The sequence below is a fragment of the Stigmatopora argus genome, chromosome 13 (genome assembly GCF_051989625.1).
Source record: "Stigmatopora argus isolate UIUO_Sarg chromosome 13, RoL_Sarg_1.0, whole genome shotgun sequence".
Taxonomy (NCBI): Eukaryota; Metazoa; Chordata; class Actinopteri; order Syngnathiformes; family Syngnathidae; genus Stigmatopora; species Stigmatopora argus.
In genome coordinates, this window is record NC_135399.1 from 13,611,352 (window position 1) to 13,633,904 (window position 22,553).

Genomic DNA, 22,553 nt, shown 5'->3' on the forward strand with positions numbered 1-22,553 from the left:
GGCAGACAATGAATATATATATAGAGAGATCAAACAAAGGTAAAAGGAAAAAAAACAATACATGATTGAAACAAAAAAAGTCCACTTTTTTGACGGAAGAAGCCTTCTTCACTGTATAGACGATCTTTCAACAGCCGTAAAGACTGGGTTTATTTACAGGTGCACAGTGTGGGGAGTCCGGAAGTGACGTTGCAATCTCAGGCGGCTGATCTGATTGGACAGTTAAACCGTGGCCTGAGCTCGACACACAAGAGCTCGCTGACATCCCGCACCCATCGACAGAGCTTATACGGCGACAAAAGGTAACGAAAAGAACACTTTTATATATACGGATTTTGAATTTCGAACACGATAAACGTTGACATTTTAACGTTTTTGGTTTACGATCGATCGTTTGGCACTTCGGGCACGAGGACACAAAAGTGCTGCGCCAGGGCAGTTGTCAATTAGCCGATGTTGCCTTCAGGGACCTGACATTTACTGTTTGGAATACTCTGATGTTTGTTTTTCTGGTCTTAAATGCGCAAATATGTGCCCCTTTATGTGTTTTGCACTTAAAATCAGCCGATATGGCGTCGTTGTTGAAGAGAGGGGAGAATTAAAGGGTTAGAGTTCATTGTCGCCATCATTATGTAACCGTGTGTGTCCACGTTAAAGCCCGTATAATAATTTAACCTTTTCGGGATTTGTTTTGACTATCAGAATAGAAATGAGAGGTTGTTGCAGTCCTGCAGTGTGTATATTCTGTCTTGGTGTATAGTATTTTCACTGCTAAAATGCTGGATAACGCCCTTTAGTTGTGGAGCTTGTGATGCCATATTTAGTTGCTTTTTTTCCAAAATACATTATGAAATGAAATCTGCCATGCAATCTATCAACGGGATACTCATTATTATAGGAATGCATGTGTAATTTAAAAAAAAAATAACTTGCATGATTGTGATTTCTTTTTGTTTTAAAGGAGCAATATGTAAGGTTGGAGGCCAAAAATAGTACTGCAACCAGGATCAAAATATTGAAGTGCTCAACATCCCAACATCATGCGTTTTGCAATGGAAAATCAAACTGTGTTATCATAAAAATGTTCCACTTCAATCATAAAGTAGAAAGTGCAAATTCTGTTAGAATTGCCTGAGTAGTTTTGCTGTGCTGGTTGGTATACTACAAATACACGTGAGTGCAGGTACTTGTAGTACAAGTATACACAGGTAAATGTGCTCGTAGTATTAGTATTTGTAAACAGAGAAGTCTTCAATACAAACAATGTGATTTATCTTTTACTGGTTACATTGTATTTTGGATTATTTCTACTGGTAGAAAATTGAGGTGTCCCCCAACTGCCTGCAGTTGGCTGAGATAGGCTCCAGCACCCCCGCAACCGTTGTGAGGAGAATCGGTAAAGACTTGTGTATGGAAAAAAAGGGCATCGGTTTGGCACTGGATCGGTATCGGCAAACTATATCTTGAAAAAAATCAGATTGATCGGACATTCCTAATTCAAATGTTAGAGCTATTTAGTTTAGACATAACATATTACTCCTTTTAAAATTATTTTCTCCATTTTCATAGGTCTAATAAATTTCCTGCCTTAAATGCATTATGCAGCCATATTTCACTGGAAGATCATTTATATATACTAAAGTATTGTCTGTTGTTTTATGCTTATTTAAATGATCAAAAAGCCATTTGCCCCATAAAGGGTTAAACAATCAATAATCCCTTTCAATAAACAACAATAAAACAGGGCCACCGGTATTAATAAACTAAAATGAGTTGATTGTTAAATTGGACCTAATGTTTTTTTTTCGCTCTATTTCACTGATAGTCATGAAACATCATAATTTGTGATCTGCCACCTGACATCAGCTCATCCAACTTTCCTCTCTGCCGTCGTCATATCGTAAACACTTCCCGCGTTGACTGTTTGCCATTTCCAGCGTATGTTCGCAGTCAGCAGCTAATGTGTGTCGTGACTGCTGGATTCTGTCCACCGTCACAGGAATGCGAGCCTCTGTGTTGCTGAGCAAGTGTTTACGTGTGTCGCAAAAGGCCTTGGCTTGTCCTTCACTGGCGCAATTACAGGTCAGTGGTCACAATTAGCCAAATGGAGCCCCCCCTCGTGTTGGCATAGTGTGGCTTTTAACTATGGCACAAAGACACCTGACAGCTGGCTCATAGCTCACCTGAGCCACTATGCAACTAAAAGCCCAATTTCATGCTAGCACGTGTCTTTTTTGGGTCAATCAGCTCTAGTGTGGAAGCTCATGGACGTTCACTGGACATTTTTATTTTGTGTTTGGGTTGTGCATGCATGTTAGGTTAATTTTCCGTATCGCTTATCCTCACAAGTGTCGTGCTGGAGCCTATCCAAATCAACCTCAGGCACATGGCGGGGCAATTTAGAGACTTCAATCAGCCTACTGTGCATTTTTTTTGGAATGTGGAATCAAACCGGAGTACCCATAGAAAACCCAAACAAGCCCAGAAAGAACACGCAAACTCCACACAATAACGTCCGAACCTGGGATTGAACCCTCGATCGCAGAACTGTGAGGTTGACATTCTAACCACTCACCCACCGGGCATTTTTAATAAAATTTGAGAGATTGGATCATGAATGATTAAAAAAAAAAGAATATTTACTGATTCCCCTATTAAATAAAAAAAAAAAAACAATGGAAAAAAAATATAGAGAATATTTAGACAACCTTGACGCATGTTCTGTTCTAAATTGTGACTAAATGCACTCTCTCCAACCCCTTATTGTTGTTACAGCTGTTTACACAGTTGTGTTGGAGCATGAACACTCCAGTCTCGATGTACGCATGCCTACGTTTGCTGTATTTATGCAAGGGCACGTTGCTTTGAATGTATTGCGCTCTTGTGATGTGTCTGCCAGCCCGACTTCTATAATTAACACAGCCTGCAGCGCCTCATGGGGAGCATATTAATACACACGAGTGGAGAATCGGAGCGCGCTAACTCGTCACACAGGCCGCTCCGGCCTCTTGGCGGTACGACTCACAATTGCTGTTTGTTGTATTTGGACTGCATGTTTGATAATGGAGGATCATACAACCTATTTAATGTGTTCAGGTGAGTGTTTTGCATTGGACAGAATCCCGCCTTGGTGATGAAAATTCCCTGTTACATAATTTCCGCTGTGGGTTATCGGTAGACTCGGCTTGATAATCTCACAAAGCATTAACTACGTGATTCGCTCGGTTGTTTGTGTTAAGAATCTAATGTCAGTTTGTTTTTTTTTAACACAAAATGACAGTCGGCAGTTACAACATACGCAAGTGCAAAAGGAGCTGTAAACCATACTGGCGCTGCCCCGTTATACACACCCATTACTATTTCACCAGCGGCGGAACAGCCGCACTGACGGCTCTTGTGTCCCCGACATCAATAAGAGAAAAGCCAAGCAGTTTTTAGGATTAGCTTTCCAACAGATAGTTTGGACACTTGGCAAATGTCACGATTTCAAATGCCTGTGGACTTTTTGGTGAATCAGAAATTAATCAGAATACAATAATACCTCCTAACCTGACTTGTTTAACTGGCAGCACTGGTACTCAATTATCTTGTTTCATTGCGATAGAGAGGAATAGACGTCTGATATATCCAGACATGGGAGGGTCGGATGGCGATTTAATGCATGAATGATCATTTAGATAAGTATTTTGAAAAAAAAAGAAAACAATTATTTTCTTATCCTTTGTTTGCTTCTTAGGGCTGAAAAGATTAATTGATTTGACACCAAAAAATGAATTTCAACAACGCAATTCTGAAGTCGACAAGGTTTCAATTTATTTTATGTGCACTTGACTGATCTGAGAAAAATTGCCACTTTTCACAGAAAATATATATATATTTTTTCCTATCTAAATACGACTTCATGTAAATTGAACACAAAAGATCTGGGAAGGAAGTCTTTAAACCATGATATTAATTTTATGCCCTATCTCTCAACCCGCAAAGACTTTATATATTTGCATTGATTTATGTATCATAACTCGCTACAGTGAAAATGTTAAAACAACATTTGGAACATTTCAAAATGTTGAATAAATAAAGTGCAAAACCTCTGTTCAAAATATAATATTTATCCTTCCGATTTGTATACAAAGCAAAACACTCTTTCTGATTAAATAATTGATTGCTAGATTTCCTTTTTTTTCACAAAAAAGGAAAAACAGATTTTGTAGACCGGCGCTTGCTGTTTTTCTGTCTACGTAATTCAAGAGATTTTAATTTCCAAGGACTGATCTGACTGATATTTAGTCCGATTTGTAGTCTGCCTTAATTCATCTCCACTTTGGAGTAGGGTTGCCCCATTTGGACATCACCCTCAGCCATCTGTGCATAAATTCATCCTGGCCGCCATTTCTCCCCATTAGAGGATTTCTTTATCTTCACCCCGGGATATCAGAGCCCCGCCCGAGGGCCCCCCTGGTAGGGTGCACATTGAAGGCCGAGATTGGAGACAGACAGACAGACGGATAAAACACACCCACCCACCCACACACACACTCTCCCTTTCTCTGCTTAAATCTGCTCTTCCCCAGAGTTTTAAGCCTGTAACTGGACTACAAGGTGTAGCATCTGTTTTCAGGGCCACTCCTTTTAATCACAAGCCCCTCCCATTTTATTCAGCCTCCTTTGAATTGGTTGTGCACGAGCATTGAATCGTGCCTCCTGTACTCTGCACTTTTACCGGTGACTCAAGCTTTGAGCTGATGTCACGCTTTCACAAATGGCAACCTCCTCTGCGGCCATTCTTATTTTGTGTACACCCACGTATGACACGCCGTGTCAAAACTTTAAGTGTTTGAACTATTTCTCTTTGCTCTCTGTGTGTTCAGGTGGGAGTCAAGACACAAGTGAAGCACAGAGGGTCTAATGGCCGAGCACTGAAATGTCTGCTAAGTGTCTCACAGGTCAGTACGCAGTATAGAAGGGATTGGGGTTGGTTGTCACTTTTTTTTTCCGGCTGTCAATGAAATTGTGCGATAACTACCCCCATTGCAGGGTTGGTTGTTATGTTTTCAAATTAGATTTTCTTTGTGAATTTTGGAAATCTTCAGATTTAAGTGTAATTGTTTAAATTAATTAGCTTAAGCCTCGCTAGGGAGTACATTTAAATAGTATGAAATTTAAAAAGAAAAAAACTGTGTTTTTAGGGCCATATCCACAGTGAAAATCTTTTTTAAAAAAGACCAAAAAATATTCTATTCTCATTTACTTTTTATTTAATATTATTAATTACTTCTACCAGAAAGTAAAGCTTATGGAAGGTGAATGTTATGACTTCGGTTTCTTGTCTGTTCGTCTTTATTTTGCATTATTTTGAGAATTTTTATTTTTTCTTTAAAAAAATGAATCAATGATAATGTAGTTTATATTTGTCATGGGAAACAGAAGAGGTGATTACATTTGGAGGCACTGAGGTCAAAGGTCACAGAGGTCAAAAAAGGAATTTATTTTAAACCTCGATAATGGATTCATTGATTTTTTAGCATGAAAACAATGTGAGAAAGATGATAATGGTGCAATATGGACTAGTACAGTATTTGGTTATGAAGCGTAGGGGGTGGTAATACAATAGGCATTGCAGGCGCAGTTGATTCGTGATTTGATTTCTAAAGGGATTTTGTCGTGCTGAGAAAAAAATAAAACCCTCACAAAAAGCAGCTCTGTCCTACTTATCGAGTCGCCGCCACCACCACCACCGCAGCCCAACCTGCTCTTCCCAGCTGGTCACATCCGCCTCCCCCTTCATCCCCTCTCCTCTCCTCTCCTCTCCTCTTCATCTTTGCTCCTCCTCTTTCGAGTCGGTCCAGAAACCCTCCCCCCTTCCTCCTCAGGTTTGTGAGCGTCGCGCTCCGTGCGTCAGCCGACTCCATTCATGAAAAGCGTGACGTGAACGGGCCGGTTGACGCCGTCGCCCGCCCACTCACAGTCCGTGTGCTACCGGGATCCCTGTCATTTTCCAGCGTATGGCTCGCCTTCTCCTGACTTTTTTTTCCTCGTTCTCCTGCCTTTTCACCATCCCGACCGCCACGTTCTTCCATCCCCTGCCTTCATTTTCCCCTCAAGAATAATGAATTCAATCTCTCTTCGGTGTGAGTAGCTCAAACTTGGATTATTTTTCTGGTCTGTTTTGCCTTTTCATATGCCCGTGTTTGTGTGTGAATCAGCTGTTGGCGCAGGAGCGTGCGTGCTATGCAGTGGTGCGCCGGTGCGTGCACGCGGGAGCTATTTTCGGCTCTGTGGCGGAGTTGCCGCTGCTGCTTTGTGATGCAGTACGTCTACGCGTCCTCTGAAGGACAGGTAGAGATGGAGGAAAGACGAAAACGCGTCTCCAGTTAGCAAACTGCAATACAACACACTGGAAGACAATGAAGTAGTCTCTTTTCAAAGCTTTAACCTTCTAGCACGTGCGTTCAATCCGTTCATGGTGGAACTTTGACCCCCCTCCTGCGACTTAATCCCTCTCCTTTATTTTCCCCTGCTTGGCAACAGGAACAGTAGCGCCCACCCTTGTCCTCTGATACTAAGCGTGTTTATGTAACTGCGCTGAATGAGTAGCCGGCAGCCGGGTTTGAGAGGAGCGATCACGCTGCTGTTCTTTCCCTACCAAACATTTACACCTATGAGGTTATTTGGCTTAGCGTACGTAGGTTTAGAAGTGATGCCATTAGCAGCAGAATTGTGGTTGGGTTCCGTATTTGTCGTTGGGAACTGATACCAATTGTGCACTGTGATTTACTGGTGATCAATGCAGTGTGCCAAAGTGTGCTGCGTGTGCTCCTTCTAGTGGTACGCAAGACTGACTGAATCAGCTTGATTCGACTCTAATTTATGAAGACTTGTATCCCCAGTGTTGGTGGTTAACAATTGCCTACACAACACATATTAAACATTGTTCCCTACACAACTGGCATTCTTCCAATAAAAACTATTGACTTGCTAGAGGTTAAAAAAAATGCTACTAAAACAACAAGGAATTGCCTTGCGAAAAAGCCTCTTTTTCATACTTCCCTTATGGTTACTGAATCTGGACACATGACTAACAGTTAAAAATGTAAATTGGGATTAAAAGAGCATTTTACGCTAATGTGGTTTATTTTACATACAGAAGGACTGAGGAGTACAGTCCACCAAATTCAGTAATACCAACTAACTCAACCTTTAAGTACATTACCATTTGATTTATTTGGTCTAAAATGTGTATTGCGCCAACTATGGATAAGAGAAAATGACTTAAAATCGCTACATTATTTTTTCCCCTCTAAATAATTTGGCCCACTCCTAACATTTTAACTGATTTTAATTCAACATTGCAGTGAATGTTCATCTTTCAGTACCATTGATGGTGCTAAAAGTCGAATCTGTTTTGACTGGAATAGGTACCTTTTTACTACCTGGAATTTTGTGAGGAGTAAACGCACAGTGCCTATCATTTCAAGTAAAAACATGTAAACTACTACTACTACCATGACATATATTTTTCTACTTTTACTACACGTTCCATTGCTCTTGAAGTATTTGGAAATGGAGAGCGTCTTATTTCATCCTGGCGCAATTGTTGTTTCATACACAACCGTGATAAAATAAACCCAGCAGCATCTAACAGAAGCACTAATGCATATTGATTTCTGGTTTTCTGCTGCGGTTGCTTCAGTCATTCCCTCAAAATGGTGTCAGTTCAAGGAGCATGTTTGGCTCCATATCAATTTGGTGCATGTTTTTCAGTCCTTGTTGTGAGCGGGCCAGTCTGTCTGTGCCTAGTTAAAGAGCACAAGGGGAATTTGTTGTGGCAGCAGCTGCTCTGGTCTCAGTGTCCAATGTGTGCACTGCTGTCTCCTGGCCGTGCAGTGCAGACAGTTCGCATGGTGCCGGCTCCTCTTGTGTCCTTTGTTGTCGCTCCTAGCCGTCTTTCCAATCAGCGCCGGGTCGCTATTGTATCTTGCCGCAAGCAGCCATCGCAATTTTCTGATCTTCTAGTCCTCTACTTCTGTTTTCGGACTATTTTCTCTATCGCTTCCAAGCTACAATTTGCCGTCATATCTCTCGGCGACCTTCATGCCTTTCTGTCTGCCTAATCTGCTTTTTTTTCTCCTCTGCTTTGCCTTTGAGACTTTCTCTCTCTCATTTCTGTCGCTTTGTGTTTGTCCATCCATCCATTTCACCAACCACTTATTATGTTCAGGGTCATGAGGAAAATGGAGACTAAGTAGCCCGGTTCTTGCGTACACTGGATTGATTGCCTTTAAGTCACTAAAGTGTGCTAAAGTTAAAGTAAAGCTAAACCAGTCATTGGGAAATCTCTATTTCTGGGTTTGTTAGAAAGGGTTTTTATTTTGTTTACTGCACCAAGTATTGGGAAATCCAGGTTGCAATTTCACTTAGCGTGCTTGTGTCATCATCTGTTTGCCAACACTAGCTCACTTCAGTTCATGAACTCATAAGTCATAAATTTATATGGACAACACATATACAGATTACAGTTCATGTGGGTGTTTTTCCCAGTATAAATCAATTGGGATATAATCCAGATCAGTGCTTCTTGCCTAATTCTTTCAATTCTAAAATCTACGTGTATTAATGCTTAAACAGCGGTTTCTGAAAAGTAGTAACTAAAACATCTGCCTTTTTTTTTTTAATTAGATATACTAAATGGATACTGCCATCCCTCCCTGTCCAAATAGATTCAAAGTTTAGGCCCGTCAATAGCAGCCATTATTTTTACGTTGGCTCTGATAGTGTCTAAATGGCAACGTGTTAATGATGAAGTGAGATACATCTAAATTGGTTCTTTGTTGGCCATGCAGCTGTCTGCAAAGGAAGGATCCCCCCTGGGACGCAGCGGGTTCTCCCGTTAATTAGGGGCACAGTGATGGAGACACAGATGACGATGCTGGGTTTCTTTATGGAGGTGGAAATGCTACGGTTGAATCAAAGTTCAATGTGGTGTAAATGAGTGGTTCTCTCCTGTCACACTATGAAAAGTCTCATTATTGGTTCTTCAGGCAGGCCTCCGGTTTTTGCACAGCTCTACTCTCCCAAAACCCAACACAAGGTTTGATCCACTCAAAATAAAATTATACATTTGTGTAATATTAAAGCTGCAGACTGAATAGTGTGGATCTTCTCTACAAGGCTTCCTTTGAAGGGATTACAGGATCATCCGTTTTCACTATTCCTCTCTTGCCGTTTTTCTTCCACCCCCAGTTTTTCTTTCATAGATCACAAGGACAATCCGTTCAACGTTTCAGAAAGTAAATCGTTTTTCGTGTAAATGAAACCTTTAAAAACAGGGAGAGACATTGCTTATGGGATTCAATGTCAATAAAGGTCTTCCTTTAGTACTTAAAGGTTAGTTCCATTTTTTTGCCGGTGTCAAATGTAAGTGTTGATTCCATATTGCATGGACTGGTAAAATGAATGAATTCACTCAAGGCTTCACAGTCATTACTCAAGCCCGTGGCTTTAAATTGGGTCAGAGGGTTTAACATGTGAGGCGCCATCAGTCTTGGCATGAGTTCCTTCCAACACTTACCATATCCTGCGACGGTGTCCCGCCTGAGCCAGTTCTTGGTGGGGTGGAATTTCAGCTTGTACTTCTCCTCGCACGGCTCGATGATCTCTGTATCGGAATGGATGGATTTATTGGATACCCGAGAGAGCATTCTCTCCTTCCCCCTGCACTCTCGGTAACCTGCTTTGAGTCAGGCCTGCATTATAGATGAGCTCTTGGCAGGAGCTAGACTCTCACAGCACTCAGGTTACCCTCCAGGAGTTCAAGGCACACAGATACAGTGCCGGCGATCCAATAAACATCGAAACAACAACTCCACAGTGCAGTGGCAGAATGAGCAGCTTCTCTTTTGTCTCACAAGCCTCACGTCCATACTCGTGGAGGACTGTCCTTCATTTGAACATCTCCTCTGTTGTCCCCGACAGCCTTGAGCAGGCCACTTATTTGTCCTCTGTTTTAGAGTTGCACCTAAACACAGTACACAAGTGTTCACTGCATTGAAACTGACTTGTGGCCGTCATTTCCACAAATGAGACATTTTCTATTGAGTTGTTGAAAAGAAAGTTTAGCTTAATTATTGTTGTTTGTGTTAGCAAGGAATTCTGTTGTGTGTATTTTTCCTAATAGTAAAAATTCTATTAGGAACTGTGATAGGGGTTTCTACATTTGTTAATATTCAGGAAAATTTCATTTCCATTTTTAAAGCCATAAACCTTCTGCTTTGAGTACTTTATTTGAGGGATGCATTGACATTGAACGTCCAACTTCTCCCAAAACTTTTTTCCTCATATTTATAGACAAAGGCCTATATTACATTATAACATTGAGAAATTGCCTTGAATTGAACAGCATGTTTGGATTAGAATCTCTGTATCATGATATCAATTTAGCAAACCATACTGTTGAGGATAGTATGTTTAAGTTGGGTTTTTCCATTTTTCTTTCCTTGCTAAATCCAGCAAATTGAGTCAACAACAAATCCAACATGACTCTTTGCATTGCTTGTGTTTTGGTGCTGCTTCAACAACCAGCATTTGCTAGATTTCTTAGCAGAGTTTCTGTAGTTATGGAAATGGCCATCTTGTCCACATGCCACACCAGTAACTAGAATAATATTTAGAGGTGTCTCTTGAATGATTAAATGTAGCAATGCAAGGAAGGTAGCTGCCACAGCTAACGATGTGCACCACTCCCTGCTTGGACCTTGGTCCATGCATGCCAGATGTTTGGCTCTGAGCTTCCCTAATACACCGCAACAGTTTTAATCCCCGCTCTACTGATATAACATTCGACAAGCACCATCGCAAAGCCCCGACTGTTGGTGTGTGCCATCGGTTTATTCCCAACTGTTTGCCGGAATTTTCCCTGAAATGGGGCTATTTCTATCCAGTCTGATTTAGTCATCTCTTGATTTAAAGCCTATTTAGTGTCTGTTTGTAATTTGACCACTGGCCTGGATTGCTAGCACTCAACATAGTTTAAAAATCAAAGTCGTTAGTTCATAGGCTGATATTGACGCTGATAGACTTCCAATCCATTTGGACTAAGAAATCATTTGAGACAAAAAAAGATGAATGAAAATACATTTTGGAGCACTGGGACAATTATTTTTCAATGTCTATGACAGTCAATATTCTGCTATTTATTTGGTTTATATGTATTTTCATGATTTTAGAATATTTATAAAAATATATATAATAAAAAAAGAGTCAATTTCCTTTATAAATTGTATAACAGAAAAAACAAAGTCAACCAGTTAAAATGCAGTTTGAATCTTTTTTTTTCATTTTGAATGATCAAGGGAATTAGATTCCTCACACCATCAGTGTCAGCCAATTCATTAATTTAAAATCATCCTAATCAAGATTTTAAAAAAAGTATTGAAAGGATTTTAAATGTTTAACATGCTATTTGTGTGTGTGTTTTTTAACCCTTAGGTTACGGAAATACTGGTGAGGCCATGTGTTAAGACGCCTCCTCACCAGGTCTACCTAGCCCATGTTCATGCATGACATCATGGGAAGTTCCCCCGAAGTTCTCTCATGGACTTCCTGCCCAAGTATGCTAGTGGGCAAGCTAAAGGAGGAGCTCAAATTCACTGTCGTCGGGGACTCCACGAAGAAATCAAACACGGCAAATTCTCAAATGCAGCATCCCCCGGCCCCTCCCCCTCCTCCTCCTCAGATCATAACGGACCTGGCTCCCCCCACACACCTGCCCGTTCCCCCGCAGCTTCTAGCGCCGCCGGGCCACGACGAGGAGACGTCACTAGGGGGTTTGAGTCCCCTTAACGCGGCCTTGAGTATAGACTCTACGCGAAGTGAGGGCGGCCACTTTGAAAACAGTGTCCTTCAACTGCAGGAGAACGAGGAACTGGTCTCACCGGCCTCTTGTGAACATGGGGGATGCGGGAGTGGAATGGAGGACCAGACAGGAGACAGGGACTGTAATACGGACCGCGGTGGCGAGGAGAGGCAAGAACACCCGCATAACCCGGACGATATCAAACTACAATTCCAAAGAGCTGGGCCTGGATCCGGGGGATTTCTGGAAGGACTCTTTGGCTGTCTCCGGCCGGTTTGGAACATTATAGGGAAGACCTACTCCACAGAATACAAGCTACAACAACAAGGTGAGCTTATGGCAGCTTTTCATGAAGTTGTGATATTTGTCAGTTTGAATTGAGGTCAGAAGGAAGGTAGACTCACCGTGCTGCGGGCCAACAGTGTGCCAGAGCAGTCAGATGGAATGGGCTTGAGTTTTGTGGTTGGCATCCCAAATTATTTTAGTTGTTTAACTCGGTTCACATGAGGACTGCCATGATTATTTAAATCAGTTGAAAACTTTTTCATAATTATCTTAGGAACATTGTTGACCTCAATCTGTTGTCCCCCCCTGTAAATTTACTGGTATTGATGAGACTAGATGACCAATGCATTTTGACACAGGAAGACTGCACTTGCCCTCGACTGGCTGCAGGCAATTAGTCAATCAGTCAAAATAATTAAATATTGGCTTCCAAGGATCAATGCATGTACATCCCTAGAATTTTTTTTCCAAATTTTATTATGACCCGTCCAAGAATAACAAAAAAAAAAAAGCAAGTGAGATCTGGAGCCCTCCCTCTGAACAGTCTGGAATAATCATAAAAATACAGTTACAAAGTCCCTAATTTTGTAATATAAGTATTAAATAATGCAAATTATGCATGAACTGAATTGTTGACTAATCACAAAAATAATCTGTGATGAGTCATTATGAAATCAATTTTTGGTGGCAGGTCTAATTCATATTCACATCGTTTGTCCTTAGATGTTATGGTTTTATATTTGTTTCTACTCCACTGCATTTACATTTCCATTTCTGTTTCCAGACATGTGGGAGGTTCCGTTTGAGGAAATCTCAGAGTTGCAGTGGTTGGGAAGCGGGGCTCAGGGGGCCGTCTTTCTGGGGAAGTTCCGTTCTGAGGAAGTGGCGATAAAAAAGGTACGCGAGCAGAAGGAGACGGACATTAAGCACCTGCGAAAACTCAAGCATCCCAACATCATCAGCTTCAAGTAGGTCTCCACTCTTGTTTTTGTTTTGCTTTTGGACACACTGCTTCTTTGCTCACATATTTCCTCCTTTTCATCTAGGGGGGTCTGCACTCAGGCACCTTGTTACTGCATCATCATGGAGTACTGCGCTCAAGGTCAGCTTTATGAAGTGCTGAGGGCTGGACGGAAAGTCACCCCCAGGCTGTTGGTGGACTGGGCCTCGGGCATCGCCAGTGGAATGAACTACCTTCACCTGCACAAGATCATCCACAGGGATCTTAAATCACCCAAGTAAGATGATCACGTCTCATGGCCTTTGACGGACAGATTGTAAAGCCTGAAGGGTTATTTCTCCTTCCATCTCTTCATATTTTTAGTTGACTCATACTATTATCCATGGCAGCAATTCAGCCTTCCATTTCTAAATCGTGTGACATTAACCCTGCGGTTGTTAATAATCGTGTGGCCTTCATGTGAGTGAAGTCGACCACCCTGAACATCCTGTGCACAACATCCGATGCATCCTCCGTGTCTTTAATCAATATTGGCGTGCCGCAGCTTTGCCAAATGCTATTAGACCGTAGAGAGATTTCAGCATGAGTTTTCTAGAAAGGTCATTCTCATTTGATTAATTGGACGCATCATGTGCAAAATGATGTTGGGTGACAATATGCTTATACATACTCATGTTTTGAAGCTTTTTATAGAAAATTGTCTATCTCTTGCATATACAAAGTCAATTACATGTGTCAAACTCAATGCCCGAGGGCCAGTGTAGGCTCGCGACATTATTTAGTGTGGAAAGGAAAAGAGAGAATAATTACTCTGACCTCCCCTTTTTTCGTAAGATTTGAAATATATTGTTTTTAATTGGGAAAACTAAAAGTTGTTCCTTTTTTTGCTTTATTTAACATTTAAATGAATTTACTGTTCTTTAAAATTCGAAATGTAAAATAATTTTAGAAAACAAAAAAAGAAATGATAAAATATCACTTGACAAAATCAATTGCTTTTTTAAAAAGTAAAGTAAAAATGAGTGAATATTGGCAATATATTAGTATAGTCACAAAATAAACATTATTTATCAAAAGAATATTTACTGTTTTGTCCCATGTATTAAAAAAGGTCAGTAAATTAACAAAATAAAAAAACAACGAATAATATTTTCAATAAAAAGGAAAACAAACTGTTTGACAGACAGCCTTGCTATAGATGCATCGCTAATACACACTTGCTATGACATATTTTTACTTGCTAACAAACTTTTGAGCCCAAGTCTGGATTTTCAATCTTCCCTTCTTTCTCTTTGTTATCCAGTGTTTTAGTCACCCACAATGATTCTGTGAAGATATCTGACTTTGGCACATCAAAAGAGCTCAGCGACAAAAGTACAAAGATGTCCTTTGCAGGCACGGTTGCTTGGATGGCCCCGGAAGTCATTCGAAATGAACCCGTATCCGAAAAAGTGGACATCTGGTAAGTTCTGCCCGATGATTTAGACATTTTTGGATGTTCTTGGTTGTAAAAATCCCATTGTGTATTCCAGGTCATTCGGAGTGGTTTTATGGGAACTGCTGACTGGAGAAATCCCCTACAAAGACGTCGACTCTTCCGCTATCATCTGGGGCGTCGGCAGTAACAGTCTTCACCTCCCCGTGCCATCCACATGCCCGGATGGCTTTAAAATCCTCATGAAACAAACATGGTTTGCAGGCGCTTGTTTTAAAAGAAAAATAGGTCAACTTTTTGATTCAAAAGCTCACAAAATAACACATTTCTTTCCTAGGCAAGGCAAGCCTCGAAATAGACCGTCATTCCGTCAGATCCTCCTACACCTCGACATTGCCTCGGCTGATGTTCTGGGAGCTCCTCAGGAGACCTATTTTAAGTCTCAGGTCTGTTTATTTTCAAAGAGGCACTAAAAATAGGAGACTGGGGTTTGTGATTTTTTTTTTTCTTCCCCGCCATTCCTTCAAAATTTAGGCTGAATGGCGCGAAGAAGTCAAGAAACACTTTGAGAAGATCAAAAGCGAAGGCACGTGCATTCACAGGCTGGATGAAGAACTGATCCGACGAAGGCGGGATGAACTCAGGTGCTGGCTAATCACCATTTACATAACAAGGGGCAATTTAACACATTCATTAGTATTAGTAGACAAAACAGATTTGCTCCAAAAATGAACTGCTTTTCGCCACACAGTAACAATGCTATATTACCACTTAAATTGCCGCATTGAAATTAAGGAAACAGATCGACACCCTTTCTACTGTTGTAACTGCTTTGTAATTTCATGAGTTATCTTAATAGCCAACAACCTTTTGGCTGTTGAAACCTTAAAGGTTACCATTGATGGCAATCAACATCCAATCCTTCCTAGTCGAAACAGATTCTATCGCCGTCGAGGGCATTGAAGCATGATCATTCCCTCGCAATAATCCCAGTTCAAATGGATTTGACATCTATCACTGTCCAATGAAAGGGAATGAGTTAATTGAAATGGCTAAATGTCAATGTTTTCACTTGTCGGCCACTAGCAATGTGTTAGCAGTAATTTGTTATTTAATTGCTATTTAATTGCTTTTGACACGCCAATGCAGATGGTGTAGATCAGGGGTGTCAGATTCGGGTTGGTTCGCGGGCTGCTTTAACGTCAACTTGATTTCACGTGGACCATTTTAGATATAATATTTAGAAGAAAAAAAATTATAAATGGATTAAAAGAACTAGATTAAAAGCCCTGAATATTCTTTTTTTTTATAGATCTAAAACAATGTTTATTTTAGCTTTTTTTTTATATATTTTTAGATTTTACAAAATGATTTTTGAACTAAACACACAGAAAAAATGGATTAAAAAATTACAATTATTGATTTAAAAGGGGGAAAATCAGGAAATGTAATATACATCTATACTCTTCATTTTAATGTGATCCTAAAACAGAAAGTCGGCACTCATGATTTACTTTCCCGGGCCACACAAAATGATGCGGCGGGCCAGATTTGGCCCCCGGGCCGCCACTTTGACAATGTGGTGTAGATGGTTTAAGATTTTTTTTGAGGGTGTTTTCATTGCTCTTAGGCATGCGCTGGACATCCGAGAACACTACGAGAGGAAGCTGGAGAGAGCCAATAACCTATACATGGAGCTCAGTGCCATCATGCTGCAATTGGAGGTTCGAGAGAAAGACCTCATGAAGTAAGTTAAGAAGCTTCTTATCACAGTAGCAGGCTTCCCTATGTAATATTATTACTATTTTCTCTTGGATATTAAGTACAGTAACAGTATTTATATTTTAATCACAGAAGAGAGCAAGCTGTGGAGAAGAAGTACCCAGGCACTTACAAGCGCCACCTGGTTCGACCCATCGTTCGGTCCAATGCTGTTGAAAAGCTGATCAAGAAGAAAGGGAGCATTTCTCACAAACCTGGAATGCCCACTGCTAAAAGGTCAGACTCTCACCTTAAAGGGACAACAAAATCTTTATCATATGAAAAAACACAGGATATCATTTTTGTGATGTATAATAGTGTCATTATCGCATTAGTAGTTATAGTAGCCAATATTTTTAAAAGCATTTTTAATAGCACAGTGTTGTGTGTGCGCGCCTCCTCCAGGCCCGACTTGCTTCGTTCCGACGGCATCTCTAGTGTGGACCCTCTCCCGTCCCCCTCACCGCTGTCCGCCAGCCCAAAGGTGTCCACGCCCCCGGGGAAAACCCGCTACCGAAGCAAGCCTCGCCACCGCCGCGCCAATAGTAAAGGAAGCCATAGCGAGTTCCTCGGGGTCCTGAAATCTAGCGGGGTGCTCGATGATACCCGATCTCTCCAGGAGCAACCTCACCACCTTCATCACCACCTGCCCCTTCCTCCCCCCGGACCCCAACTCCCGTTGAAGGGCCGCGAACAGGCTGTTGTAAACTGTGCCAATAACCTGCGTTATTTTGGCCCCGCCGCCGCCCTGCGTAGCCCTCAGACTGATCACCTGCAAAGACATGTTTCCGGATCCAGTCCCGACCTCATCTCCACGGCGATGGATGCGGACACGCGTAAGCAGACTTCATCCACGGGCTCCAATCCCCTCCCGGGCACCGGTCCCAGTTGTCCCTGCTGCCAGGCTCACCCCCTCGCCGGATGCCTTCACTGTAAGGAGATCCCTCCTGCATCTAGCCAACCAGAGTTGCCCATCTTGTCACTGCAAAGTACTCAAGAGGGCAGCCAGTCCACCTTGAGAGCTCCAGACAACCATTCTGGTTCAAGTGGGGAGGCCTTGAAGAAACCAGAGGCTCAGGGACAAGAGCCTTTCCACAACAAACACACCCTTCCTAGCGCACTTCCTCGCACACTCAGACCTCTGAGGAAGGTGAGCTCCCGTTGATTTGATCACGATATGAGACAAGAGAAGTTTGCGATGACACTATGATTTTTATCTCTACCAGGGCGGAGATGAGTCCTCTGAAGAGGAAGAAGGAGAGGTAGACAGTGAAGTGGAGTTTCCAAGGAGACAAAGGTAATAAAACAATGAATAATTATTGGAGTAGATGGTGCTCTATTTTTGCAGTTAAGTATAGGATTCCTGATACCCAAGATTAGTTTTAGTTTAATGCAATTTTAAACATCTTGGTCTGATCTGAGTTTCAGGTTTGGTCTTAATTCCCAAAGATCTTACTCTTGACTTGGTTGTGCCTCAGGCTTGTATTTGACTCCCAATAGTCTTGATTTTGACTCTTTCTCACTGATTCCTGATTTCAGGCGAATCTTGGTCAGGTCTCAGTCCTGATTATGCACTGTTTTACTATTGAATGGTCACCGGGGTTAAAACAAAAATCTAAATCTAAAATATGCAAAGACCAATAGCCACAAGACTGCTGCAAAATGACCAAAACGGATGTATAGTAGAGAGCTAAGCAAGTGTTTAATGTTAGCGGCTAACATCACAGCTGCAATAATCTCTACTGGGCGATCACGTTAGTGGCTAGCATCATACAACAATTCTACTGAATGACTACATCTAAGCAGAAATGAAAAAGCGAGCTCTACCAAAGTCTACTGCCGCCGTCATCGTCAATTTGCATTTGTGTTGCAACTTTTGGCATTCGCTTTTTTTTCTTTTACAAAGTGTTTGGAATTTAAAAATGGCTTGACTTCCTGGCAACCATAACGATAAACCAGGTCAACTGATACGCGAACATAAAAGACGTTTTATTTTGAACGACTGTCCTTTCAATATCCGTCCCGGCAGACCTCATCGCTGCATGAGCAGCTTCCAATCGTACTCCACGTTCAGCTCGGAGAACCTGTCCGTGTCTGACGGCGAGGAAGGGAACACAAGCGACCACTCCCACAGCGGGCCACTGGAGAGGCTAAGCGCCAGTCAGGAGGAACATCTGGACGAGCTGTTGTCGCACACCCCGGACATCCCCATCGATATCTCCACCCAGTCGGACGGCTTGTCCGACAAGGAGTGTGCTGTCCGCAGGGTCAAGACCCAAATCTCCTTGGGAAAACTGTGCTCGGATGAACACAGTTACGAGGTAAGATGTTTGAAATGACATTCTTAATTCCACAGACAGCTGATAAACACTATGCAAGTGTGTTATTTCATTGTTAGCTTTGAGTACACAAAAAAATCTGTTTCCCCCCGTAGAATCCTCTCCAGTTTGGGGACTCGGACTGCGACTCATCCGACGCCGACTGCTCAGATGCCACAATCCGAAACAACAAAGCGGCCCCGTCTTCGTGGTGAATGAACTACCAGGCATTTATCTATTTTTTTCTTCTCTTCTTGCCTGAAACAATAGCGTCTCAAGGGTCCTGCAGAAAATACAGCAATAATAGGACAATGATGTCAAAAAATATATAGCAATCTCTCCTAGGACCTCCCCCTTTTACCCAGCCTTCATTTCCTCATGTTTAGCACAGCACCCATGCAACTCATGGCAGGGATTCCCTTTTAGAACGAGGATGTACATTAGGCAGAGTAACGTTCGTGATTTATTTTTGAATTCTGAAGGACTTTTCAGGATCTCTTGAGTGAAGAAAAAGACTCATGAAGAGCTGTTTTTGAACTTGACGCACATGCTAACCGTTCGGGGTGGTGAGAGTGATATACTGTGATTAAGACACACGTGGGAAGAGTGAGGAGGACGTGTGAAATCCTGGTTGCTTTGAATGCTGACAGCGAGTGGTGATGAGTTACATCATCATAATCTCTCAGGTGACCCAGATGTGGATCTCCCTGCTTTTATCTGGCTACCGTCACTCTTCATTTTATTGGTTTACATGACAAAATCCAAAAATCTCTAGTGCAGTGTCTCCCAATCTTTTTTTGAGCCAAGATACATATTACACACACCAAAAAAATCAATGCCGTTATATATCGAGGGATCAAAGATACATTGACTGTAATTGCTCATCTTTGAGTGCCAATGACGGCACTAGACTGAATGAATTAATTAATTCCTTCGCCCCTCAGTCAAAATTGGGTGTTTGCAGCCAACGAATTAAGTCATTTTTCCCAACATACTCAATATCTTCCTCGGCACAATGATTGGGAGCACTAATTTAGTTCCCCACTTCTGCTCCTGCGCCCAAACATCTTCAACTGGCTTTCCTATGAGTTTACAAAATCCCCCGTTTTACGAAGCTAGCATTATAAACACCAGCATGACCAACCTGCCTCATAGCCAGACTCCCTTATGTCTTATTACTCATCAGTGTGTGAACACGCCCAGCATGCATGTGACCGCGATGGCAAGATGGAACTGAAGAGAATAGCTGAAATGAACAAAACAAAGAGCATATCCTTCTTCTTCTTCCACCACAAACAAGTGATGCTATCAGTGAGTTAGAGCACACAAAGTCCTCATTTGACATTACGCTTTCAAGTCTCATCTCAGGATTATTTGAGAAACACCAGGACAAACTAGACCGGACCAATCACTCTTAAAACCATGTTTGAACAACCATTGCTTTTTTTTTTTTTTCATTTCCTCAAATAGCAGCTGCTAACTTGCATTATAAACAATGTGGGCCATACTTAAACTTTAGAGTGAATTGAATTTAAAATGTGATGAATTGCAAATCTAGTATAATGAGATTTAAAGCTTTGCCACAAAATGCACAGATAACAACAACAAACAAACATAAATAACAATAAATACATAAATCAATAAGTAATTTTAAAAAAAAGTAGTCAACATAATATGTAGTCAACAACAATATGTTAAATACTATTAAAACAAACTAATTTAGAGTGATGCTTGGGGCCATAGCTAGATTTTCTGTTTTTATTTATTTTTATGTCATTAATTTATCTTTTTTTAATTATATTAATTTTTAAATGTATTTATGTTTAGATCAAATACAATGATAAACAATTTTTAAATAGAGTAATAAGGAATAAAATATAAACCCGATAAAAGTTCATCTTAATGAAAATATCGTCACTTGTACTATAAAGGATTAGTTAGCGTTTGACTACTAAAGTTCAGTTTACTTTAAATGCTGAGTTCAAACTACTTCACTAAACCCTGATTAACTGCAAATATGATTTAACTAGTTTTTTTATTTTAGGTTTTCCATCTAAACTTGACAATTCAAGTGAAATTGGTTTGACCTGAAATTTAAATTCTTCCAATGTAACCCATTGCGACATTTTATCCAATTCCCAAAGGCCTCCTCGCTAATCATTAACGTGGCCACTGTTTGAGGAAATATTTGTCAGTTACACTATCTGCTTTTTCTTTCCAAACTTCAGGAACCTCATCTCATCTAACAATTTCTAGCAGGGTACTTTTTACCAACATAACACTAAAATGGAAGTGTATAATGGCACTATTGTACATCTTAAAGCAGCAAATCATTCCCCCTGTGCTTGTGAACAAAACAAAAACAAAAGCAATGACGAGTCTAGGTTGCTTGCTCAGGATCAAGAGCGTCTAGCTGGCTAGACACAATTACTGGTGACTAGTGAAGCTTGTATTTTAACCGTATTTCATGAATTGCTTTAAGATTTTTTTTTTGCTGCATTAGTGTGATGTCGTTGGTTAGAAACCAAAATTTGTCTGTAAGTGGCTCTCGCTGCTTTTCCTACTTTTTTTTTGCCCTGACCGGACGTTGCACTTTTTGCTAAAAGTGTATTTTACGAAAGGGATGCTTCATCTGTTGGAGAATAATTTGTCCCTCCATTTAAAAAAAAAAAGTGTTTCTCATTTTTTGAAGGCAGAGTTTAATTCCATGGAAATGATGCCAGCTTTATTGTACTGTATGTGAAAAGGCTATTAGGAATATCTAAGCCAGAGATCAATAAGGGTGTGATTTCCCTTTTGTGTGTGGATAACCATCAACAAATGCACCTTGACCTGCTAAACTGGTTTAAAATATCACTTTTGAACTGGATCAAGATCAAATTGCTTGATTCTCTGAACTTCAATGCTTTTCTAAGTCATTTATATTTTAACCCTTTATAGGGCAAGTGTCTATTGGGTCATTTCAAAAAAGTCTTAACCCCATAAACACATGGCATCTACTTACAAATTATGTTATTATAACAATTATTTTTTAACTGTATTTTTTATTGATTTATTATTTACATTTTTTTGCCAAAATGTTTACATGAATACAAACTAAATTTGTAATTCAAAAATACTTTGGGAATCATTGGCAGCCAATAAATTAAGGGAGTGCCTTATAAAGGGTTAAATCAGGCTCAAAGCATCCCAAATTTTACCCCCCAACTCCCTTTTATGTTTACACTGAAATGTTAACCTCAAATCTGTTAACAATAGCTAACGTTCATCCGGTGAAGTATGATTGAAGATTTTTTTATTTCTTTGTAGCTGGCCTACATGATTATTGAATTAAGTTATTACAAATAGCGAGTAGGTGTTGTTTTTAATTTCAGGCAGCTTTTGCAGGAGTATTTTTTTCAAAGCACAATGAACAGAAATGAGGACAGTGTTAATTTTATGTTTGGTGGATCAAATCATCTCATCATTATAGGTGAAGTATGGAAATGTTATGATGAAGACAAAAATGGTTCCAAATGCTTACTCCAGTCAACATATCTCTTTTGTTTTCATAAATAGCCAGTTGGGGGGGCAATGAGACCACCGGTCTGAAAGCATCTGTGATGCTGTGATATTCCTTCTCCCGTACTTTCTGTCATTTTCTCTCATACAGTATTTAATATCAACTCGTGTCTGTGAAGTAGTTTCAAATTGTGGAAATCATTTCATGTGTGTGTCAAAGTATTTCTTTACAATGCTCGTTTTCCATATCCCCTTATTGTCTTATGGCATTGAGATAAAACCTTTTTCCAGAGTACAGTATGGTGGCTCTCTGGGGAATATAATCCAAGCAAGCAACTGCATGGAATAAATGCTCATGTACTGTAACAAACATGTTTAGCTGCTCTTTTATTAGTCGTTCTGTTTCTTTTTAACTTTTTCTGGAATGCAATTTACACACCC

At 40.7% G+C, this 22,553-nt stretch overlaps 1 protein-coding gene across 3 annotated transcripts; it reads left to right on the plus strand.

Moving 5' to 3' along the window:
* Positions 1-167: 167 nt before the first annotated feature.
* map3k13 (mitogen-activated protein kinase kinase kinase 13) lies at positions 168-22,404 on the plus strand. Of its 3 annotated transcripts, XM_077617790.1 has the most exons (16): positions 263-302; positions 2,000-2,082; positions 4,869-4,943; positions 11,485-12,179; positions 12,921-13,104; positions 13,183-13,374; positions 14,401-14,559; positions 14,630-14,788; positions 14,870-14,978; positions 15,067-15,176; positions 16,163-16,279; positions 16,387-16,530; positions 16,699-17,443; positions 17,520-17,590; positions 18,323-18,614; positions 18,728-22,404. In XM_077617790.1, the coding sequence occupies exons 4-16, from the start codon at positions 11,546-11,548 to the stop codon at positions 18,824-18,826; spliced, it is 3,015 nt and encodes a 1,004-aa protein (XP_077473916.1). In that variant the 5' UTR covers positions 263-302; positions 2,000-2,082; positions 4,869-4,943; positions 11,485-11,545; the 3' UTR covers positions 18,827-22,404. The 3 variants fall into 3 exon arrangements, with proteins under 3 accessions (XP_077473915.1, XP_077473916.1, XP_077473917.1); XM_077617789.1 differs by lacking the exon at positions 2,000-2,082 and having other exon boundaries at positions 168-302; XM_077617791.1 differs by lacking the exons at positions 263-302; positions 2,000-2,082; positions 4,869-4,943 and adding an exon at positions 5,828-6,128.
* The last annotated feature ends 149 nt before the right edge of the window (positions 22,405-22,553 follow it).

Coding starts and splice junctions, on each gene's coding strand:
- map3k13 (XM_077617789.1), top strand. CDS start 11,546: ATGTTCATGCATGACATCATGGGAAGTTCCCCCGAAGTTCTCTCATGG. Junction 16,280..16,386: donor CGAGAGAAAGACCTCATGAA/GTAAGTTAAGAA, acceptor TTTTAATCACAG/AAGAGAGCAAGCTGTGGAGA. Junction 17,444..17,519: donor CACTCAGACCTCTGAGGAAG/GTGAGCTCCCGT, acceptor TATCTCTACCAG/GGCGGAGATGAGTCCTCTGA.